General features: G+C 56.6%; 4 protein-coding genes across 4 annotated transcripts; 1 reads left to right on the top strand and 3 right to left on the bottom strand.

Annotated features, from left to right (window-relative positions):
- Positions 1–27: 27 nt before the first annotated feature.
- On the bottom strand, positions 28–4,932 carry LOC116863219 (connector enhancer of kinase suppressor of ras 1-like; the record flags this gene model as incomplete). The annotated part of the gene is made up of 8 exons (XM_032850710.1): positions 4,699–4,932; positions 2,432–2,589; positions 2,166–2,347; positions 1,477–1,561; positions 1,014–1,055; positions 823–927; positions 252–311; positions 28–141 (listed from the first exon to the last, which is right to left on the bottom strand). Coding segments are annotated over exons 1-8 (798 nt in total), but the record flags the coding sequence as incomplete, so codon positions are not given.
- A 4,252-nt stretch (positions 4,933–9,184) lies between these two features.
- On the bottom strand, positions 9,185–10,121 carry LOC116863216 (zinc finger protein 593). The gene is made up of 3 exons (XM_032850706.1): positions 9,826–10,121; positions 9,559–9,621; positions 9,185–9,467 (listed from the first exon to the last, which is right to left on the bottom strand). Exons 1-3 carry the CDS (start codon positions 10,023–10,025, stop codon positions 9,326–9,328), a joined length of 405 nt encoding a protein of 134 aa, XP_032706597.1. The 5' UTR covers positions 10,026–10,121; the 3' UTR covers positions 9,185–9,325.
- A 1,140-nt stretch (positions 10,122–11,261) lies between these two features.
- On the top strand, positions 11,262–14,956 carry LOC116863218 (uncharacterized protein C1orf232-like). The gene is made up of 4 exons (XM_032850709.1): positions 11,262–11,612; positions 12,929–13,012; positions 13,101–13,198; positions 14,624–14,956. The coding sequence occupies exons 1-4, from the start codon at positions 11,529–11,531 to the stop codon at positions 14,922–14,924; spliced, it is 567 nt and encodes a 188-aa protein (XP_032706600.1). The 5' UTR covers positions 11,262–11,528; the 3' UTR covers positions 14,925–14,956.
- A 1,390-nt stretch (positions 14,957–16,346) lies between these two features.
- Positions 16,347–19,222, bottom strand: LOC116863217 (protein FAM110D). Its single transcript, XM_032850708.1, has 2 exons — positions 19,119–19,222; positions 16,347–17,338 (listed from the first exon to the last, which is right to left on the bottom strand). Exon 2 carries the CDS (start codon positions 17,242–17,244, stop codon positions 16,417–16,419), a length of 828 nt encoding a protein of 275 aa, XP_032706599.1. The 5' UTR covers positions 17,245–17,338; positions 19,119–19,222; the 3' UTR covers positions 16,347–16,416.
- Positions 19,223–20,252: the final 1,030 nt, after the last annotated feature.

Consider the following 20,252-nt stretch of genomic DNA (forward strand, 5'->3'; position numbering starts at 1 on the left):
CCCCCCCACCCCACCCCCCACCCTCACCTCCCCTCCGCCACGAACAGCCACATCCCTTTCCTCCTCACTCACCACCACCTGCTCATTGACCTGGACAATCTCGTCTCCAGGCAGGATCTGCAGCCGGGAGTCAGCAGCGACCTGGTATGTGGGGTGGGGCTTATGGGGTTCACTCTCCACAGGCCTGAAGCGGGCTCAACTGGAGAGTAGGGCCTTGGGGCGGGCAACTGAGAAGGGCGTAGGATTCTCACCTGGGGGCCCACACGGGACACGAAGTGCAGGCAGTTACTGGTGGTGTGGATTTCCAGGCCCTGCCCAAGCAGAGGCTGTAGTCACTGAGTGCTGGGGGGCCAGGAGTATTCTGTGGGTGGAGCTGGGGGGACAGCTGGCTCCAGGTAGGTGCTGCCCAACTTGCTGTGTGACTTTGGGCCTGTCACTCCTCTCTGGGCCCCTGGCGCCTCCTCTAATAAGGGCCAGGAGGAGGCTGGGCTTGCTCACTAATGAGGTCTCAGATCCTCAGCCGCCCTCCTGAAGGGATCAGTAGGGCTGGGGCAGGACAGGGGCAGTGCTGGGGGCTCTGGTGTTTTCAACCAGTCAAAGCTTAAAGCAACTAAGTCCGTGTCCTTTCCCCAGTCCCCTAACCTGCCACATCTGTGTCCTAGGGCTGGAATGTGTCCCCTGAGACCACATCAGCTAAAGCCCCCCAGGACTGGAGAAAGTACTTAATGACCTAAGACCCCAGCCGTAACAGTACAGCATTCCGGGGGCTCCTAGAACCATATTTCAGGGCCCAGACAAGGCTGCTGAGAGGTCAGCGCTCACCAAAGGGTCGTCCAGCTGCACGCGCTCCAGCAGGGCCCTCTGCTCCAGCAGCTCCTGGGGGCTGCAGCACAGGATGTGGTGGCAGATCCCAGCCACGTGGCTGCACTGGGGGAGGGGGCATGGGAGGCTGAGCCTTGAGTCCCATCCCACCGCCACCCCAACCCCCCCCACTCAACTGAAGCCACACTCACAATCCTCAGGACTTTGCTCTCCCTCTCGGCCGCCGGACTGTCCTGGAAGCAGAGAGGGCAACAGCCTTCCCTGAGGCAGGAGCACTGGCTTTGCCCGAGGGCAGGGTGGGCTTTGCAGTGGTCCCTCCCTGTGACCTGAATGCTGGTCTCTTCCCAGAATGACAAGGCCTCAGACATTTGGCTCCAGGGTCTCGTTCAGCTGATGCCAAGCCCCAGAAATCACCATACATACCCTCCCCCCCCCACCCCCATCCCCAGAGCCGAACTTTCTGAGCCGCCCCTGCCAGCTAGAAGACCCCACACCCCCATCGCCCCCTACCCCGTGGCCAGGCCTCCTTTCTTCCTGCCTCTGTCTCTTCCCAACCCCCACATGCCATCCTGTGCTGATTCACAGGTTATAAAAAGCTCTAGCCTGACTTGGTCTGTTACGGCCTGGGCCAAGCCTGGCCCTTGGTTTTCCTACCTCCTGCAAGGCCTGGCCCAGCTCCCCGCACAACTCCCCAATCTTCTGGCAGGCCGAGAAGTCATTTAAGTGGGAGAAGAGGTACCTGGCAGGGGTAAGGATGGTAAGGACAGTGGTTAGGGGGCTGTGATGACCAGTCAGTCATGGAACCACTCATAGGCAACTACTGGTCTGCCACACGGGAGGTGGGGGTGGGGGGGGGATGTCTGCTCTGGCGGGTTTTGCTTGGGGTAAAGGAGAGAACTAATACATCGACAGAGCTTAAAACTTAGCACAGGACTCATCTGTCAAGAACCCAGGATGTGCCACGCCCTATTCTAAGGACTAGGTAGACCTTATACACATGATTACATCAATAATGATATAACTCCAGGCGCTGTGAGATGTAGGGAGCTCTGAGAACCTACAACAGGAAGGCTTCCCAGAGGAGTGACATTTGAGCTGGCATCTGTGGGACCAGCAGCAGCGGCTGAAGGGAGTGGAGAAGCTCTCCATGCAGTGTCGGGACAGTTATGATTACGAGCTGCGGGGTGGATGGGAACCCAGGCGCCCCAGTGCCTTTGCATGGACCAAATAACCTCTTTGCCCGTCTCTACAACATCTGAACAACAGCCTAGCTCTATTCTCTCCCAGGCCGCAGAGGAGGTCAAGGATGAGAAGGGTCCCCTCCCCAGTAGGGTTTTAGGTACCTGGTGAGCCAGAAAAGGAGGGTATGGGCCTCATGCACCAGCTCCACGGCTGCACTGAGGACATCAGCAGGGGTCTTGGCACAGCCTTCCAGGCGGCCCTGGACTAAGCTCTGGAAAGCATATGTCCTCTGGAGCAGCCCCTCTGTCAGGCTCTGAAGGTTCTCCGTCTGCAGCCCAGAGCTCTGGGCCAGAAAAAAGGCAGGTTATCTCCTGGCAGCGGCCAGCCCCCCATTCTCGGCCAGCGTGGCCACCATTCATTCACTCACCAGGGCCCGGAGCTGTTCCACCCCTTCTAGGATGAGCTCCTGGTGGCCGAGAGGCCACACAGTCAGGGCCTCAAGGCTGCGGGGACAGAGCTGGAGCAGGTACTTCCCGGGCAGCTCCCAGTCCTCAAAGCAGTAATCCTGCAGGGAGTCATCGAGGCCTGGAGGGAGGACAGGGCTGCCGTGGACTCTCAGTCCACTTCCTCACTCCCACAAAGTCCCTTTCTCTCCCATCTGTTCCTAACCACAATCCTGGGACCCAGGCTGGGTTCTGCCCATTTCACAGATGAGACTACTGAGTGAGTAACATAACTGCTTTGTGCCTCAGCTGGGAAATGGCAGTAATGTAAGCACCTATTTTCTGATCCAGTGGGTACCAAATGACAGGATGCATGTCAAGCGGTTGGCCCATTCCCTGGATCACGGCAGTGACATCTCCGATTATATCATTAGCAGACTCTTTCCCCTGACCTACAAGGCCTTGTATGAGCAGGCCGCCACCTGCCTCTCCAGTCTCACCCCCTGCCACAGCCCCTCGAACTCAATACTTTAGATCCAGAGCACGAACTGCCTGGGGCTCCTGGAATGCTCTTTTGCCTCAGGGTCTTCATATGTGCTATTTCTTCTGCCTGGGTGGTTCTAGCTACTTTACCTGCCTTTTTAATACAACTCCCTCCAGGAAGCCTTCCATAACTCCCCAGGGTGGGTCCAGGGCTCTCCTGCTCCCACTGCCACTCAAGTTCTGGGCCATAAATAACTGTCCATCTTGAACTCTAGCCCATGCCTGGCACAGGGTAGACAAGGCAGACCAAAAATAGGAATAACATCTATTAAAAGCTTATTATGGGCTAGGCAAAATTTCAAGGGCGATCTACATGTTAACATATTTGGTGCTCACTGAGTGTAGAAGGTAATGACTACTGTCATCCCCACTTTACAGGTGGGCAAACTGATACAAAGAGTAAGTAGCAGGGCACCTGGGTGGCTCAGTGGTTTAAAGCCTCTGCCTTCCGCTCAGGTCACAATCCCAGGGTCCTGGGATGGAGCTGTGCATCGGGCTCTCTGCTCAGCAGGGAACCTGCTTCCCTTCCTCTCTCTGCCTGCCTCTCTGCCTACTTGTGATCTCTGTCAAATAAATAAATAAAATCTTAAAAAAAAAAAAAGGAGTAAGTAGCTTGCTCACCCTTTGAAGGAATTCCTTCCATTCCAAGTCAGGCTCCATCACCAGGGAGTGTGAGTGTCATTAATATTTCTCCTTCATTCCCCGGGTGACATTAAGAACACTGGACTGCGAGTTCCCACACCTGTTTCTCCAGGTATACAGCCCCTGGACAGCCCCTCTGCCCTGTGCAGTGACCCTGCTGCTCTGCCTTCCTCCCCAAAGCCTCCTACACTGAGCCACACAGGCTAGGCTCCTGCCATGATTGTCTCATTTTGTCTACCTCATGATATAGTTGCAGACTCTCTCATCTTAGAGATGGAGAAACTGAGACCTCTGGTCGCAGAGCTGGTGAGCGGAGGGGAGGGGCCTGGAGGTCGGCCTGGGAGTCTGACTCCAGGCCTGAATTCCTGCTTTCCAAGGGCTGGTCGCTCTGAGCCCTGAGCCTGCCAGCAGAGTCCTCCGTTCCCCTCCACTCCGTTGGGAGCTTCCCTCCCAGAAAGGCTGTCAGGACTCCCCTCCCCTCCCCTCTCCTAACTGCAGTCTGGGCCGTTTCCCACCCATTGGGGCTCACTGACGCTGGTCAGCATGTCCTCCCTGGAGGCCCCCAGGGTGGGGCTGTGCCAACCCCTTCGGTCTGGCTGGGCCTTCTGTTTCTTTCACTGGGAACCTCAAGGTGGGACAAAGGAAAAGACAGGAGGACCGGGCCTATTCCAAAGCCCAAGGAAATCACTTCCTGGCTCAGTGCGTTAGTTTCCGTTTCTGAAAAATGGGTTTAAGAACAGCCCACAGAGCCCTGGGGCCGAGGGAAGATAAAGGAGATTGAGTGGGCGGAGGCGCGCTGGGGCCGCCTCTCTGTTTTCCTGACACCACCTCCGCCTCCCCGCCGCCACCCTGGCCGCCACCGGCGTTGTTGGGGCGCCGGGAGACCCCTTCTGAGTTCTCGGGGCCCCCGGGGTCATGCCGCCGATCCTTCTGCCTAGCACAGTACCGGGTACCTGGCAGACGGTCTATACATGACTTGTTGACTAACCGACAGACCTGGTTCGTCCTTTCTTCCTTTCCCTCTCCCCTCGCAGTGCCCCTCAAGCCCGATTCTGCCCAGGCCCACCTCTCAGCCAAGCTGCCACCTTCCCGGGGGTCCAGGTCGCCACTGGTTCCATGGCCGAGACCGCCCGCTGGGATCTGCTCCCGCCGGGTCCCGCCCGCGCAGGAATTTCCGCCCGCGGAGTCCGGCCTGAGGAGGGACCTGGGCCGGGCGCGGGGCGGAGCCACCGGCACACCTGGGCCCAACTTGGACCGCCAGGTGAGGCGCTGCGACCTCCATTGGCCTGCCACTGGCCCGCCTCCTACCCCGCCCTCCAGGCGTCCTCTGGCTACTCCGCATCCCTACCCGAGGCGGTGTCCCTGCTGTAAGACCCAAGGATCCCGTCCCAAACTGCCCTTTGACCTTTAGGCTTCTCAAAAAAGAAAAAAAGAAAGAAAAGAAAAAGAAAGGTGAGCAGGGAGTGCAGCAGCAAAGCACAGAGAGGTTAGGGAGCCAGAGCCCCGACTGCAAATGTCAGCTCCGCAGCTTCTTAGCTGCCGAGCCTCAGCTGGACTGCAAAATGGGCTGCTGTGCATAGTACCTGCGTTAATAGCTCTAAAACTTTTTGGAATAGGGGTTTTTAGTTCCCCCCCCTTTTTGGCACACAGACCCCTTCTGGCACTCTGATGAAAGCTACGGACGCTTTCTACGCTTTCTCAGAATAGTGCTTTTGGAAACATTTTAAAATTGCCGAAGTTTACAAGGAAGAGAATTATAACCAAAATATATTTAAAACACAAACTTATGGGACACCTGGGTGGCTCAGTCAGTCAAGCATCTGCCTTTGACTCAGGTCATGATCCCAGGGTCCTGGAATCCAATTCTGCATCAGGCTCCTTACTCAGTGGGGAGCCTGCTTCTCCCTCTGCCTGCTGCTTCCCTGTTTGTGCTCTCCCTCTCTGGCAAATAAATGCAATCTTAAAACAAAACTAGACACAAATTTATGATTGGGGTGCTTGGCTGGCTCAATCAGTACAGTGTGTAACTTTTCATCTCAGGGTTGTGAGTTCGAGCCCCATGTTCGCTGGGTGTAGAGATTACTTAAAAAAATAAAAATCCTAGGGGTGCCTGGGTGGCTCAGTGGGTGAAGGCCTCTGCCTTTGGCTCAGGTCATGGTCTCAGGGTCCTGGAATCGAGCCCCATGTGTGGCTCTCTGCTCAGTGGGGAGCCTGCTTCACCCCATCCCCTGCCTGCTTCTCTGCCTACTTGTAATCTCTGTCAAATAAATTAAATCTTTTAAAAAAAAAACACCACAAATTTATGATATAGTAATGTGTTTATTAGCATTAAATAAGACTTAAATTTTCCTTTTGTAACGATATCAGCATGCTGTTCACCTAGAAGAACGCTCAGCTGTGGGGTGGTCTTTGATTCACCTTTTTGCACGTATTTATCAGTTAACAACTAAGCATAGGGAATGCAGGAGCGTAATGGGGAAGCCTGGGTCACCATCGAGAGAACGGGTAGATTCACCATTTGGTCACAAATCCTCTGCTAGGCCACAGCTGCCCAATCAATGGTGGCTACGTAGCAGGAGAGTCTGAAAGAGTGTGATTTAGTAGTGGGCTAGTAACTATCACGATTTTGAAATAGTCATGAGCATATATAATGTTGAGACCGTTGAACAACTGTATTTTGATATGAAAATATCTGTGATTTCAATAGGTGACAAAGACACAGATACTACTGATATGTCAATCCATATAGAAGGAAATGGTAAATTTTGGTTATAGGTTAGTGAAAAATGTAACATTTTTTCCCATCCAAATTTATGGTTCCCCTGAATTCTGAATCCCAGTTAAGACCCTTTCTCTTAGAACAAGTCTGAAACATACTGTTTAGAACTGTCACCATCCTCACCACCACCACCATCATCATCATCCCATGCCAGGAGACTCCCCGGACTACTTCGTAATCAGACAGAATCAGTTCCATCTGCTGTGTGACTGAGACTAACCTCAATACCTCTCTGAACCTGTTTCTTCCCATCTAAAACAGGGACATCTATACCTTAGCACAGTGAAGATTTGTTCAAAGTACTTTGAAATCTGTCACATAGGAAACACATGAGTTATTATTGCTTTGATTTTGTGGAGAGGGGCTTGGCCCTCTATGTCACTCTGGAATCCCTACCAGTGCCCCAATGCCTTCAAAGCCTGTCATGATCTTGCCCTAAAACCCAAATTCTGCTCTTGGCCTATGGATGGCTCTTATAGTGTGTTTCAGTTGTCATCATTGAATAATTTCATATACAAATCCAGGTCCCTGGACCTTGGCCAGGGCTGTTGACCCCTTCCCACCTTCACATGGGGCATCGAACATGAATGCAGACTGTTGGCTGTATCTTTCAAGGTCCCCTCAGGTCCCTGCAGGCCTTGCTCCCTCACTGGTGACCCAGGAGTCTCCAAATGTGCAACACAGCCCTCACCTCTGGCTTCCTCCTTTGCCTGATGCCTCCTTACACCCTGCGCAGCACGTGTCCCTCCATCACTGCTCCACGCTGCACCCCCCCTTTCACACTTTTGCCTATTCCTTCAACAGCCTTCCTGTGGCACTCTGGGGAATCCCAATAAACACAGACCCAGTCTCCACCATCCTGATTTAGTCAAACACCTTCCCTGAGCCAGCCAGCCCCTGCTCTCCCTGAACATGCAATCTTGCAGGGGAGAAACAGACAGGAACTCACCGCTCATACTCAATTGCTCCCCTGAAAGGCCTGGGGGCCTCACACCCACAACCTTGCCTTTATTTTGTGCATCTGGTAGGGCTTGGCAGGTAAGGGTAGAGTAAATGGTAGTAGTTTTATGAGTTTATAAGAGTTACTTCTACACATTTGCTGTAAAACATTCAAAGGTTAACAGTAGGGCGTTCTCTCTCTCTTCCATTCCCAAATGGGGACAACTGTAAAAGTTTCCATTCTCTACATAGGCAGATACGCCACATGCTATTTTTTTCATTTTAGGAGATAGTCAACACCAAATAAAATATGTTCACTGCTTAGAATACTGCCTGACACGGTTGGCCACTGGTTTTTAGCATACCGTGGACAGCTTTCTTAATCAGTATATACTGATCTTCTTTTATTATTGTCCTCAAGCCAAGAATAGGAAAGTCTTCATCTTGGAGAAAGAAGTGGTATGTGCCTCTCCCCAAGGTAGGGGCCGTTGATCCAACAGAAACCAAGCGAAAAGGCCTACCCATGTTTGGGAGGATAGGAAGTTAATAAGGCACTCTGCTCCTCCTTTGCTGAGGACTGACTGGTGATATCCAACCATCTGAGGGGTAGGGAAAGAGCCGGAACCAGGGCTGGGGAGACCCTCCCAGTACCTGGTCCAGGTCTAAGACTCCTAAGCGCTGCCAGGCAAGGCCTCTCCTGCCTACCCAGCCTGGCCTCCCTGGCAAGTGGGGGAGGTGCTGCTCAGGCCTGATGCTGATCTCGCTTGACAGCTGTTCCTGAGGCTGGCAGGATGGGCAGGAGGGGGAAGGGACCAGATTTAAAGGTTTAGCTGCCCCGCCCCCTGCCAGACCTGGGAGAGCAAACACTGGTGAGCATCCTCTGAGGCATGGCTCTCATGCATATGGGAGGTCAGAAACCTCTATGCCCTGATTTCCGCTCCTGGGTATCACCAACACCACTACCCCTCATTCCTGTTTCCACCTCACAGGCCGCCAGGGAGACCAGTGGCATCCACCATGAGATTCCGACGCCTGACCCCGGGCTACTTCCGGGTACTACAGGTAAGTACCTCTCGCTGAGGGCTTTGGCCACCGACCCCCCGCTTTTCCATTACCATAGCTGGGCTGACACCCCCAGCAGCCAGGCTGTCACGTTTCCTGCCGCCTGAGCAGCCAGGGCCCAGATGGGCAGTGAAGCGAGAGGGATTGGGATGGAATCTCCCTGGGGCAGCAATGGCACACGTATCTCCTTCACCCAGCCGTACCTTCTCCGCTCCTTCCCACCCTCTACCTTCCCAGAAGTCTCAACTGACCCACCCCTCAGATGGAGCCTCTATGTATCTCCAGATGCAGATAGCTGGGGAGCTGAAAGCAGAGCCCCGAAGTCCGCTGGCTGGGGTTGTGGCTACACTGCTGGCTGTCCTGGGACTGGGTGGCTCCTGCTATGCTGTCTGGAAGATGGTGGGGCAGCGGCGGCGGCCACAGGCCTGAGGATAAAGTAGGTGGCCTCTTACCTGGGTCCTGGGGGAGATGACTCAGCAGGGGCTGCAATCTCGGGAGCCCATTTCTTTTCTGAGGGCCAGTCCCTGCTCTCATGGGAGCAGGACAGTATAAACCTGATCCTTTCTCTCCCCTTCACTGACCTGGGTTCCACTTTGGGTCTCCAGCTCAGATGCAGGACCCCCGAGGGAAGGCAAGGCTGTAGGTTCCAAAGCTGGACCAAATAGGGAATAGACACCCTAGGCCCTGTAAACAAAAGTAGCAGAACCCATTCCCCCGCCCCCGGGGCAGGAGCTAGGGGGAGTGGCCTGGAGGTTAGAGTCAGAGGCAAATCTTCTCTAACCAGTTTCTTTATTGGGGGTGAGGCTTTCCACTCCCCAAGCCCAGGGCCAAGAGAGGTTGGCACAGTCTCTCCCAGCCTAGCCCTTGCCTCGCTGTCCATGGGCAGCTCTCCTGACTTGCATCTCAGGTCATGTCAGGGAGTTGTGTCCATCTCAGGGACCTCAGTGGATACTTCCGTGGGCACTGCCAGTCGCTGGGGGGTCATATAAGAGCCCATTCCCGCTGCCCTTTCGGCCTCTTCCTGACTGTAGGGCTCCACGCTCAGCTGCTTTAGCCTGGGAGAAAGAAGAATGAGAGTTGGGAGCTGACCAGACGCAAGCCCTGTCTGCCCAGACGTTCATCAGTCCTCTCCTTACTCCTTCATACCTTTTCTTGTGGTCTTTGGATCGGAAGTGGGTCTTCAGGGTGGCGGAATCGATGAAGTATCTCCTGTAGGGATGGGAGGTGGGTAAAAAGAGCGAGGTGATGCCTCTCAGGTATGCCTCTCTCCCTGAACCTAGCTATTCCTGACACTTGGCAGCGAACCCGAAGGGATGGGAAACCAGGAGACCCACGGTTCCCACGAGAGGAGACCCTGCGCGTCCCGACCCGCCTACCCTCCTCCTCCCCAGGCCAGGCCGGGGCGGGACTCACGCGCAGGCCAGACAGCGATGCAGGCCGCCCCCTGGCAGGTCGGGGTCAGGCTCAGGGCCCGGGTCTGGCCGAGACCGTGCGGGAACCTGGGGCCGCAGCTCACGGTGAATCTCATCCAGGTCCGGCCGCCGCCGCTTCGCCTTCATCTGGCGGGCCAGGGAGTGGGCTCGGTGCGCACCCGTCCGGCGGGAGCGACCCATGGCCGGTGACAGAGGGGCCAGGACGCCCAGAGCCGGGTCGGGCGCACACGTGTGGGAGCTTCCGGATTGTGGGATGACGTTACGTGACGCCCGGGGGCAGAGCAGGCTACTCCAGACCGCCTCAGATGACGTCACTCGCGCTGTTGGTGTCTTGAGCGCCCCCACGCGGCCATCAACGTCAGTGACGGAGCGCGGGGCGGGGCCCAGAAGCGGCTTCATCGGACCGGAGCGAGGCTATTGCTGGGGAGCGGCTGGGTGGTTCGTGCCCTTGGGGGATTCCGGTCCCTGCCCTCCCGTCCTGCCTGGCCCAGCGCATCTCTGCGTCATCCCCCGGCACTATCACCCCTAGCTTCTTCCCAGATCTTAGACTCTGCGGTCAGTCGGGAGAGGGAAAGTGCTTCGCGCATCTCTGGAAGGCGCTGAAAAATGTCCGTGATGTGAATAAATGAATTAATGAGTAAGAGTGAGTACGTTTGCGATCCTGGCCCCCACAAAGATTCCTGAGATAGTTCCAGTTCCTGACAAAGCCCTCACCACTTTTCACCGTTCCCCACGTATTCCCTTGGATCTCCATCCTTCATCCACCCCAGTCAGATCCGTGAGCAAGGAGTGTTCCTCCTTGGGGAGGACAGTGCACAGGCATGCCCTCAGACTGAATGGGGGTCAGCTGCTCTCATAGGAAGAGGAAGTGCGCACAGAAGGACCTCTCATCTTTCCTCCCTTTCTCTGAGCCCTGGATTCCCAGGCATGGACTGGCAGCAAAGGCAGATACAGCTGAGGTGTTGTGTGCTCAGAATGGGGAGAGGGCCAGAGAGACTTTCCCCATTCATCGGAACCTGGTGCCTTTCTGGCTGACCAGAGGAGCTCAGCAATAATTCAGGGACTCCAGCTCTTTGGAACCTGTTGCCAGGAAACAGGTAGACGTGCACGTGCATCCCTGGGGAAGGGAATCAGTTTCCAGCCGAGACAAAGCAATGAAATGTAAGCCCAGGGTGCCAGCTGGGGGCCTTAGGACCTCCTCAATCCAGTTCACAGCTGAGTAGGGATCTAGGGCAGGCCCTGCTTAGGGCACAACTGGTGTGACTACAACCACAGGAGCACCAGAGTGGGTCTCGGGCCCAAAGACTTTATAAATGTACTTTGTGAATGAAAATAGATTTTTCCTGGAGCCATTCCGAGAGATCAAATTCAAATTCAAGTACCCCTAGGGCCAGGAAGGAGGCCTCCATGGAGATGTCTTCATTATTCTTGGCCAATATGGGTCAAGACCAGGGACTAAAGCCACAGGAGCCAGCTCTGTCCCATCCCCACCCCAGACTCCTCTGGATCAGATTCACCTGCTGGACACTTGCCAGATGGGGAGACTGGTGCATCTTTAATGAAGTCACCTGATCCCTGGGACAAGCTCCTGGCCTCACCAAGTTCCTGGAGCCAGACCCACTGGGTGACCACTGAGTCACTGCCTGCCTGAACTGGGGTGCCAGGTGTGTTTCCCCTGCAGCCATGAACCAGGCCTTCTGGAAAACCTACAAGTCCAAAGTGTTACAGACCCTAAGTGGAGAACCTGAGGAGGACCTGGCAGAGGAGGTGGGTACAATCCATGCTTGCTGGGTGGGTCCTGGAAGAGGGGCAGCAGGTGTGAAAGGTACAAGGAAGGGCAAGGGACAGGCTATGGGGGAAGGGCACATTTGTGCAGAAGCCAGCAGCACATTCAGGGATGACAAATGGCATGGTGCAGAAAGCCAGGGTATTGAAGAAAACTGAGGGAGAAGATTTGGGGACCACCAGAAGAATAGTCATTGTCTCCAAAGATCTCAAGGGTTACCGCATGGAAGAGATCCTTCCAGCACCAGTGGACAGTAGCCACCAGGGGTACATGGGGCTTGACACGACTTTCTAGTGGGCAGGGCTCAGCGGAATGCAGATGGCTTGCCTTGAGAGGAAGTGAGTCCTATGGGACTGGAAGTAGGGAAAGCAGCACTTGACGTGGAGTCACCATTGCAGCATCAGGTCAGAGGCTGACTTGGACCACCTTTGTCCTGACATTAAAGATCAAAAAAGCTCTGAAGCTGGGAACAGTCTTCCATCCAGATGCTGTGATATATGGCAGTTGTGCAAACAGGTGTTGCAGGGTCAGGAACTATTTCTGTAAGGGTGTGTGTGTGTGTGTGTCAGTGTGAAGAAGCATCTGTCTAGACAGGTGGGTGTCCCAGGCTGGGCTTGTGTAGAAGTAGCTGTGGGTTGGTATGAGGACTGGGGTCCGTGCAGAATGTTCATGAAGTTGTATGGGTGGGCGTGAACTGGAGATAGGGATTTTTGGGTGTGTGGATTTGGGGCATAAGTCTCTTCCGGAGATCCCTCTGTGCAGGCACTGTCAGCTGTTATGTTTATCCTGTGTGTACGTCTCGGCCTTGGTGTCTGTGGAGGGGTGGAGAGGTGGAAGGAGCTGTGGGTGGGCCTCCAGGCAGCGGTCTGCATTGGTGTAAGTGTACAGGTGTGAATGGGGTAACTGAGGACATGTTCTTGTAGAGGTGCCTCCCAGGATGTACATGTAGCACAAGGGAAGAGGTATAGCTGTGTGGGGTTGCTTACATACAGGTGTGTCTGCATTGGCATGCATGCCCTTGTCCGCACATTTCTGGGTCCGTGTGGATGTGTCTGTGGGTGAGCAGGTGTGTGCTCAAGGTTGTCTGCAGGGGTCTACTATCCAGGTAAGGTATGGGACTTGTGGCTTTATGTAGAGGGCCACCTGTCTGGATTTACGGGCTGTGTGAGTGGATGAGATGGGTGTTTAGGTGGGAGGGTTTGGGGTGCCGGAGTGCGCATACCAGGCTAGCAGTCAGGGAGGGAGGTCTCATTTCTCTGGGGCCTCTCTCATGCTGGGAGGGGGTCTTGTGTCCCAGAGAGGGAACCCAGCGTTAGCGGAATCTGAGCCGGCAGAACCCGCAGAAGAGGCTTTCCATTCCATGTCACAGTTGGCCCGCCGGGTGAGTTTTCCCTTCTTCACCCCAGCCCCGGGGCGCCTGGCAGAGGCTGCTGTGACCCCCTCCCTGACTCCCAGCCCCTTCCTCCCAGGTTCAGGGGGTTGGGGTGAAAGGTTGGCTGACAATGTCGTCTCTGTTTAACAAAGAAGATGAGGACAAGCTACTGCCACCGGAGCCCTGTGCGGACCAGTACGTGCGTGTTGGTGGGGGCTGGGCTGGGCCTGACGTCCCCATGTCCTTTCCTTCTGATCTATTTGTCTATCTTTCTGACCAGGGAGCCAGGGGGAGAGCCAGCTCCTGGCTGTTTCCGTTTCTCTTGTCAGGAAAGAGGCCAAGTCGACATATCTGGAGTTTAGGTCAGATCTCAGGAGGACTTTAAGGGCTGTTGGAATTGAGGTGTTAGAAAGGTACTTTATACTCTCTCTCCTCCCCATCCGCATGGTTGGGGGGGGGTCCTCTCCCTACAATTGAGGAACAGAAGAGAGAACGTTTAGGTGTTCAGAACAGAGGGTGGTCCAGACCAGTGGTTCCCAGTGCTGGTCTAAACCCTCCTCCTCCTAGGGAGTTTGTGCCAGACCTTCAAAGCTTCAAAGCTTCTGATTCGGCAGGTTTGGGCTGAGGTCTGGGATCTGTATTTGCAGCTTGCTCGTGGGTGGTGGTGGGGGGGACCTGAGGGGCACTAGTTTAGTTAGAAACCACTGACTTAGAAGGGCTTTGATGCTGGGGGTAGGGTAGGACCCAGGGCAGCTCCTTTCTCCTAGCTCCATTCTGGCACACAATCCCTCTCTGCCCTTTCCTCCAGCCCAGTCACACCCCCTTTCTTTGACACTCCCCTATTCCTTTCTCCCCTGGGGGTCCCCCTGACCCACCCATCTCTCCCTCCCCAGGGGTCCCTTTCTCCCTCCTGGCGCTCATCCCCTGTCCTTCCCAGAGCTCCAAGGACTCCTCCTCAGATCTGAGGCTCCCACCTCAAGACTCAGCATCGCTCCTTGACTGCCCTTCCCCCCACACGCCTTGCCACCCCTCCAGTCCTCCTCCCCACTAACCCCTCATCTAGGCCTTTTTTATTTCCTTGGGTCGCTCCACCTGTCCTTCTCTCCGGTGTGTCCTCATTTTTCCCAGTCCCCTTTTCCCTCCATCCCAGAACCTCACCCTCGCGCTCGCCCCCGCCCGGCCTCTTTCCCCAGGGCTGCAACCCTGGTTTCCCGGACCCCTTCTCCCAGAGTCTGACTCCGCCCCAACCGTCGCTGGGCCCCGCCCCTCGTCCGGGATCCTCCCACAGCTTTCCAGACTCCACGGCTCAGGCTTTCTTCCCTCCTCTGGCTGTACTCCTCTCCCCGTCTTTCTTAAACGCCTGACCCCGACTCTTTCCCAGGAATCGTGGTCTCAGTCCCCTCTTCCCAGACCCCTCACCTAATCCTCTGACACTGTCTCACCCCAGCCGCCTTTCCCTGTGCCTCTGAGCCCTCCGCGGACCTCCAGTCTCCCGCCCCACCTCCGTCACCTGACCTCCCTCTGGCTCCTCCTGTCCCACTACTGGCGCCTGAGCCTTGTCTCCCCTCTTCGTCCTCTCCTCGGGCCTCTCGGCCGGTGACACCCGTCCTAATCCCGCAGCCCGCTGGCGGCGCGGTCCCCCTCGCAGGCAGTGACCGCGACGGAGGTGGAGCCGCGCGGGCCGGGATTCTGGGACGCGTTCGCCAGCAGGTGGCAGCAGCAGCAGGCGGCAGCGGCATCCATACTGCGCGGCGCCGAACCCAACCCGGAGCCAGACCCCGAAGCCGGGGATGAAGCCGCAGAGGAGGCCGCCGAGCGCCCCGAGCCGGGGGAGGCCGACAACGTGGCCGGCTTCAAGTGGGGCTTTCTCACCCACAAACTGGCCGAGATGAGGGTGAAGGCTGCGCCCAAGGGCGACTAGTCGGCCGGCCCAGCTGGACACCCCCTCCTTTCTTCCCCCACTCCCATAAAAACCCTGACCCGACCCCCCGTGTGACCGCGTGCCTTTGTCTGGACGGCGGGGATGACTGCTTTTGGGTGGGCAACCTCAAGGCAGGTCCAGCTCAAAGCGCCCTCACTCCCTTCCCCCACAAATGTACAGGGAGAAAATGACGAGACAGCCCTGGTGTCGGATTTAGGATACAACTTTCCAGGAAACTGGGGAACCCCAGAGAACAGGCCCCCATCACCTTGTTCAGCCTCTTTTAATTCGACAAACGTTGCCTGTGGCCCTCCTACGCGCACCGTCCCTGCACTGGGGGAAGGTCAGAGACTCACCGACCAGCGGGTCCCACAAAAGGTGACAAGTTGAGACACAAAAATAAGGCTGTACTTGGGTGCTCGGAGATGAGGCCAACTGGGGAGTTCAGGAATTTCGGAGGGAGAATGAATACATGTAATCTTAGAAGGATGAGTGGAAAGGGGAAGGTAGCCCAGGCAAAGGAAGGAGGACCCTAAGCAAAGACTTGGAGATGTGGACTTGGAGGCAATCGAATGACCTTGTGTGTCTTTGAGGGAAAGGAAGACAGTGGCCCTATGTGAGGCTGCCGATGATCAAAGTCCTGGTTTGAATGGTCCCTTCCTTTATTGTCCTCAATTCTGGAATTTTCCTGTCTCAGCCCATTCATAGCTAGTAACCAAAGAGGGCAGCAAATCTCCGGGAATGGGGTCCTTTTCCGACTAGCAGACCTATATTTCTGGAGCAGACCCCTCCCCAGAACTCCCCAAACATGCTATTCCTGGCTCCCAGATCTAGCCTGGACCGACCTCTGGGGGTCGATGGTGGAGATGATCATAATGGAGTTAGTACTGATTCAGTAGTGGTTTTAGTGGCTGTCGTTTATCGAACACTTCCTATATGCCGGGCACTTTGCCATGCGTTTTATGACCATCTCAACGATATTTTGATCACCGAGGGGTGCAGCTGTGGTTCGGGGAAGTTAAGTGCTTACCCACGGTCACACAGTGAGTCGGGAACTCGCATTCCAAAAACCCAGGCGCGTAACTCGGCGCAAGCCCGCCCCGCCCCCTTCCTCAATAGCTGCTCTCTAAGCCAACATCACGACTCCTTTAAATAACGTTTTGGCTTTATTCAGCAGGTTCTCCGATCTCCCACCCCAGGCTTCTCTCCCCAGATCCGGCCTCCACAGGAGCCACGTAGCTGCCCCCTCCCCCTCGGTCGTCTGCTCTGGGAAGGGCCTTCTGAATCATTCTGTCCCATCCTCCCAAGGTTCACGGGGGGGGGGGGGGGGGGGGACCAAGAATCCAGAGGGAAGGTCTTTCCTAAAGGCACCCGGCGCCTCAGAGGCAGGGCGCCCCTGCCCGTGCCCGGGTCCAGCCCTGCGTCCACCCCTTAGCCCTCCCGGGACCCGGGACCCCGGACTCCCCGGGAGCCCGCTCCCGAGCGGCCGCGATCACACCTCGGACTCGCGCGGCGGGCCGCGGGCGCGCTGGCAGCCGTATAACCACTGGATGACGCGCGCGTTGCGCTCCACCACCGACACCTGGGGGCGCCCGTCTCGCGCCGAGCCCGCCGCCTCCGAGCCACCGCCGCCGCCACCGCCGCCGCCAGCTCCGCCCGGGCGATCCGTGTCGCTGTCGCTGGACGTCCAGTCGCTGGCGTCCCCAGAGCCTAGCGGCGGCGACGTTCCGGGCTGGGAGCTGGCGTCGGCGCCCCAGCTCTGCGGAGAGAAGCGCTCTGCGCCCAGCACCTCCACCAACGCGCGCTCCAGGCCGCAGTAGTTGAAGAAGCGCTCCTTCTCCGACAGGGGTAGTGAGCATGTAGGGCACAGCGCCCGCTTTCCTGACGCTTCCGGGGCATCTTGGGGCGCGGCCCAAACCCCAGGAGCCGCTGGTCGCTCGGTTGGCCCCGGACTGCTCGAGGTGGCGTCTCGGGGGGCGCCTAGGAAGAGGCGCCTCACCAGCCCCTGGCCCTTGGCGTTCTCTTTGTTCACCGAAGCCTTGCAGTCCCGCTTCTGGCGGTAGAAGATGAGGGAGTCAGGCCTTGGCAGCCGCCTGCCGCTGCTCCGGCGGGCGGGCCCGGGCATCCTGGGCGATGCAGGGGGCCCCAGATCATTGCAGGGGTGCGGGGTGAGCGGTCCGGGACCCCCACGCAGAGCGGGCTCCTGGCGTCGTGCTATGACTTGGTGGGTCTTGACATACTTGGCTTTGTCGGCCTCCAGCCTCTCCACCGCGCTGGGGGTGCGTCCCCTGGACGGGGTGGAGGGAGAGGCCAGGATCATCTCAGCGGAGCTGGACAGGATTGTACCCCATAAGCCACTGGAAGTAGGCAGCTAGTTGAGGAGCCAAGAGTAACTGGCCGGGGCTTCCTGGTGCCTGCAGGGAAAGAGGAATGGTCACTTCTCCTGCCGTCGGTCCTGGGAATAGGATCAGCCAGCCACCCCTCCTCCATCCAAATCAGCCGGTACCATCCTTAAGGGGCAGAGAGGCTCAGGCTACCCCTCCCCCCATCCCTCAAAGACATTGAGCAGGGGCGCCCTGGCCACCCAGAAACATGCTCCTTTGAGGGTGCCCCAATCTGGCCATTAGAGCCATGCCAAGCAAGCATCAGCAAGTGGGACACTTGGAAAAGGAAATGGGGCTGGTCCCGGCTCAGTTCCCGAAAGTGGCCTCAACCGGAAAAAATACCTCTTCCCAACCCAGCAACTTTGAGTCCAAGACAAGAAGGCTCCCCAGCCACAGGCTGGCTCCAGCAGGGCCCACCCTTCCCGCCCCCAAGCACCCGAGGTCAGGGATATAACCACAGGGTAGGAGCCTCCGGTAATCACAGCCAACTGCCCTGCCCAGTCCCAGCTGGGCCACAGGGAAAGAGAGAGGTGGCGACCAGGTCATCTCACCCAGGCACCTCCCACCTCTGTACCCCTGCCAAGGGAATTCCACAGTGCCCGCCTGTAAACACCACCTTGCCTACCTCTGCATTTCCATTTACAGAAAAGGAAACTGGTAGAGAGGAAAGGGCTTGCTCAGGTCTCTACTGAGAGGTAGGGGCTGGGATTGAAACCCAGGTCTCTAGCCTTGCAGTGCAGAACTAGTTCAGATGGCCTGTCTCTGTCCCTCTCATGTTTTGCTTCTCTTCTTGCTGCTATAATCCCAAGCACTTTCCATTAGACCTGGGCCCTTTGCCTCACAAAAAGTTCCTTCCACAAATTCTTCCCAATAACTGGCACTCCCAGCAATCTGCCCTCAGGGTCTCTGTCCTCTTCTCATCCTGAGACCCCGTGACTCTTGTCCGCCACCTCCCCTCTGCCACTGGGGAAGGGGACCAGGAGGGGTTGTAAATCAAGAGCTGATGATGCTGTTGGCAGGAAGAGAATGGGCCACCCACAAGGCTCAGCACAACCCCTCCTACCCCGCTCCCTCGTCCCTGAATCCTCCATTCAGTTGAAAGGGACACAGAAGTTCTGGGGGCTGAAGGGACCTCCAGTCAGGAGGCCACAAAAGAAGAGAACTTGCCAGGATAGGGGGAGGCCAGAGACCCTGCCAAACCTCCCACTCCAGCGTGTGTGTGTGTGTGTGTGTGTGTGCACACGTGTGCACACACACACACACACACACACATCCCTATCTAGTGTCTAGTAAGTCAGTCCATAGGTAGTTGGTGACTGGTGACTGCGAACGCAAGCAGCCAGGAGAGCTTGGCAATGACCTCCCTCCTGGCTCTCAAGAACTATACCAGGCAGTGGGTCCGATTCCAAGGTCCCAAGAGGGCACTGTGCTTATCTGACCTTATGGGTATCCTCCCATCCCTTTCCCTCTTCCCAGCCCTGAGCAGCAAGGCTATAAAAAGTCCCTAAACACAGGGACTAAAATAGTCTGCCATCCACTGTCTCTTCCCTGCCTCCTGGGTTGGCCCTGATGCTTGACCACAGATGTTCAGCCCTAGAAGCCTGGCAGACATCCTTGTGCCCTCCGTCCCTTTGCCCACCTTCTCCCAGTCCTGTGGTTAGTGGTCTGAACTTTGCCCATAGCTTCAGATCTGGACTTGGTGGGGTGGGGGAGGGTGGGAAGCACTTGGTCACTGGCTTGGTGCCAGCCTCCCTGCCCTTGGGTCCCCGAGTGCCTTCCCACCCCAGCCCTGGGCTCGGGATGCACTCACCTCTGTGCCCTCACTGAGGCTAGGCTTGAAGCAGGGGTCCCAGGGCAGGACCAGACAAGGGCAGGAGGGACAGTAAGGACTGGAAGTAACTTTGGTGGCAGCCAAACTCCACTCTCCACAGGAAAAGGAGAGAGAGCCTCCACCCCCGCCCCTCCAGATTAACCCTTGCCTTCCTGACCTGGAGCCTGGTCTCCAGTTAACTCCTTCCTGGTCACAGTCTCAGTACTGGAGAGGACCTTCAGACCAGGTCCAGACCCTTTATTTTATAGATGGTCATACAGGCCCCGACAGGCTAGGTGATTTGCAGGGAGGCACAGCGAGGTTGGGGTACAGTCAGGACCCAAACAAGGTCTCCTGATTCCCTAGCTCCCTCCAGAGGCCTGGGGTAGGGATATGCTAGTAGTGTGGGGTCAGCCCCCTCTGCTAGGCCTTGGCAGAACCTCTTAGTTAAAAGACAAGGCAGAGCAGGGTTCTAGCAGGCTGTGCTTGTTTTCCTCTGTAGCAGGTTTAGGCCTGTCCTGGCTGGGGTGTGTGGAGGGTGGCAGGCCTGCTCTCCCTAGGGGTGAGGCCAGGAATCTGCAGCCTAAGGGTGGGGTCATTGGTGCTGCGGATAGACGTGCAGGGCATGTCTGTCCTAGCATGTCATGTCTTGGCATGACAGTCACCTTGGAGCCCATTGGAGGTGCCTCTGCCCAAGGTCCTCTGGTGGCCAATGGGATTGGCTGGGAAGAGGGAGATAAAGGGATGATTCCCGGGTCAAGCCCGTGTCTTTGGCCTCCTTTCTGCTTTGCCCCACTGGGGACTTCTCAAGGTGACATCTCATGTCTCAAGGCGGAGCCCTGTCCCCACAGTGCTGGTGTCGGGTAATTTCTCCCTATCTCTCCAGTAACCTGCAGCACCCAGAGCTCAAAGCTCAAAGCCCTTCCCAACAGGCCCCTGCCCCACCCCTAGCTGGCCACTTTCCACAAACCCCTTTCCTTCCCTTGTAGAACTGTTAATGTTTGCAAAGCACATTCACACCTGTGCTCTTGGATCTCCTTTGTTTCTCCTAAGAACTCCGGGGGGCGGGGCGGTAGGGGTGACCACTCCACCTGATGGATGAGGAAATGGGATCTTGCCAAAACCCAACTCTGA

The sequence above is a fragment of the Lontra canadensis genome, unplaced genomic scaffold (assembly GCF_010015895.1).
Source record: "Lontra canadensis isolate GAN:19392208 unplaced genomic scaffold, GSC_riverotter_1.0 scaffold717, whole genome shotgun sequence".
Lineage (NCBI taxonomy): Eukaryota > Metazoa > Chordata > Mammalia > Carnivora > Mustelidae > Lontra > Lontra canadensis.

Bases quoted from the DNA above. Each gene is read 5' to 3' on its own strand.
- LOC116863216 (XM_032850706.1), bottom strand. From the start codon at position 10,025: ATGGGTCGCTCCCGCCGGACGGGTGCGCACCGAGCCCACTCCCTGGCC. The intron at 9,622-9,825 runs GTGAGTCCCGCC...CCATCCCTACAG, and splicing joins CATCGCTGTCTGGCCTGCGC to GAGATACTTCATCGATTCCG. The intron at 9,468-9,558 runs GTATGAAGGAGT...TCTTTCTCCCAG, and splicing joins TCCAAAGACCACAAGAAAAG to GCTAAAGCAGCTGAGCGTGG.
- LOC116863218 (XM_032850709.1), top strand. From the start codon at position 11,529: ATGAACCAGGCCTTCTGGAAAACCTACAAGTCCAAAGTGTTACAGACC. The intron at 11,613-12,928 runs GTGGGTACAATC...CTTGTGTCCCAG, and splicing joins AGGAGGACCTGGCAGAGGAG to AGAGGGAACCCAGCGTTAGC. The intron at 13,013-13,100 runs GTGAGTTTTCCC...CCTTCCTCCCAG, and splicing joins TGTCACAGTTGGCCCGCCGG to GTTCAGGGGGTTGGGGTGAA.
- LOC116863217 (XM_032850708.1), bottom strand. From the start codon at position 17,244: ATGATCCTGGCCTCTCCCTCCACCCCGTCCAGGGGACGCACCCCCAGC.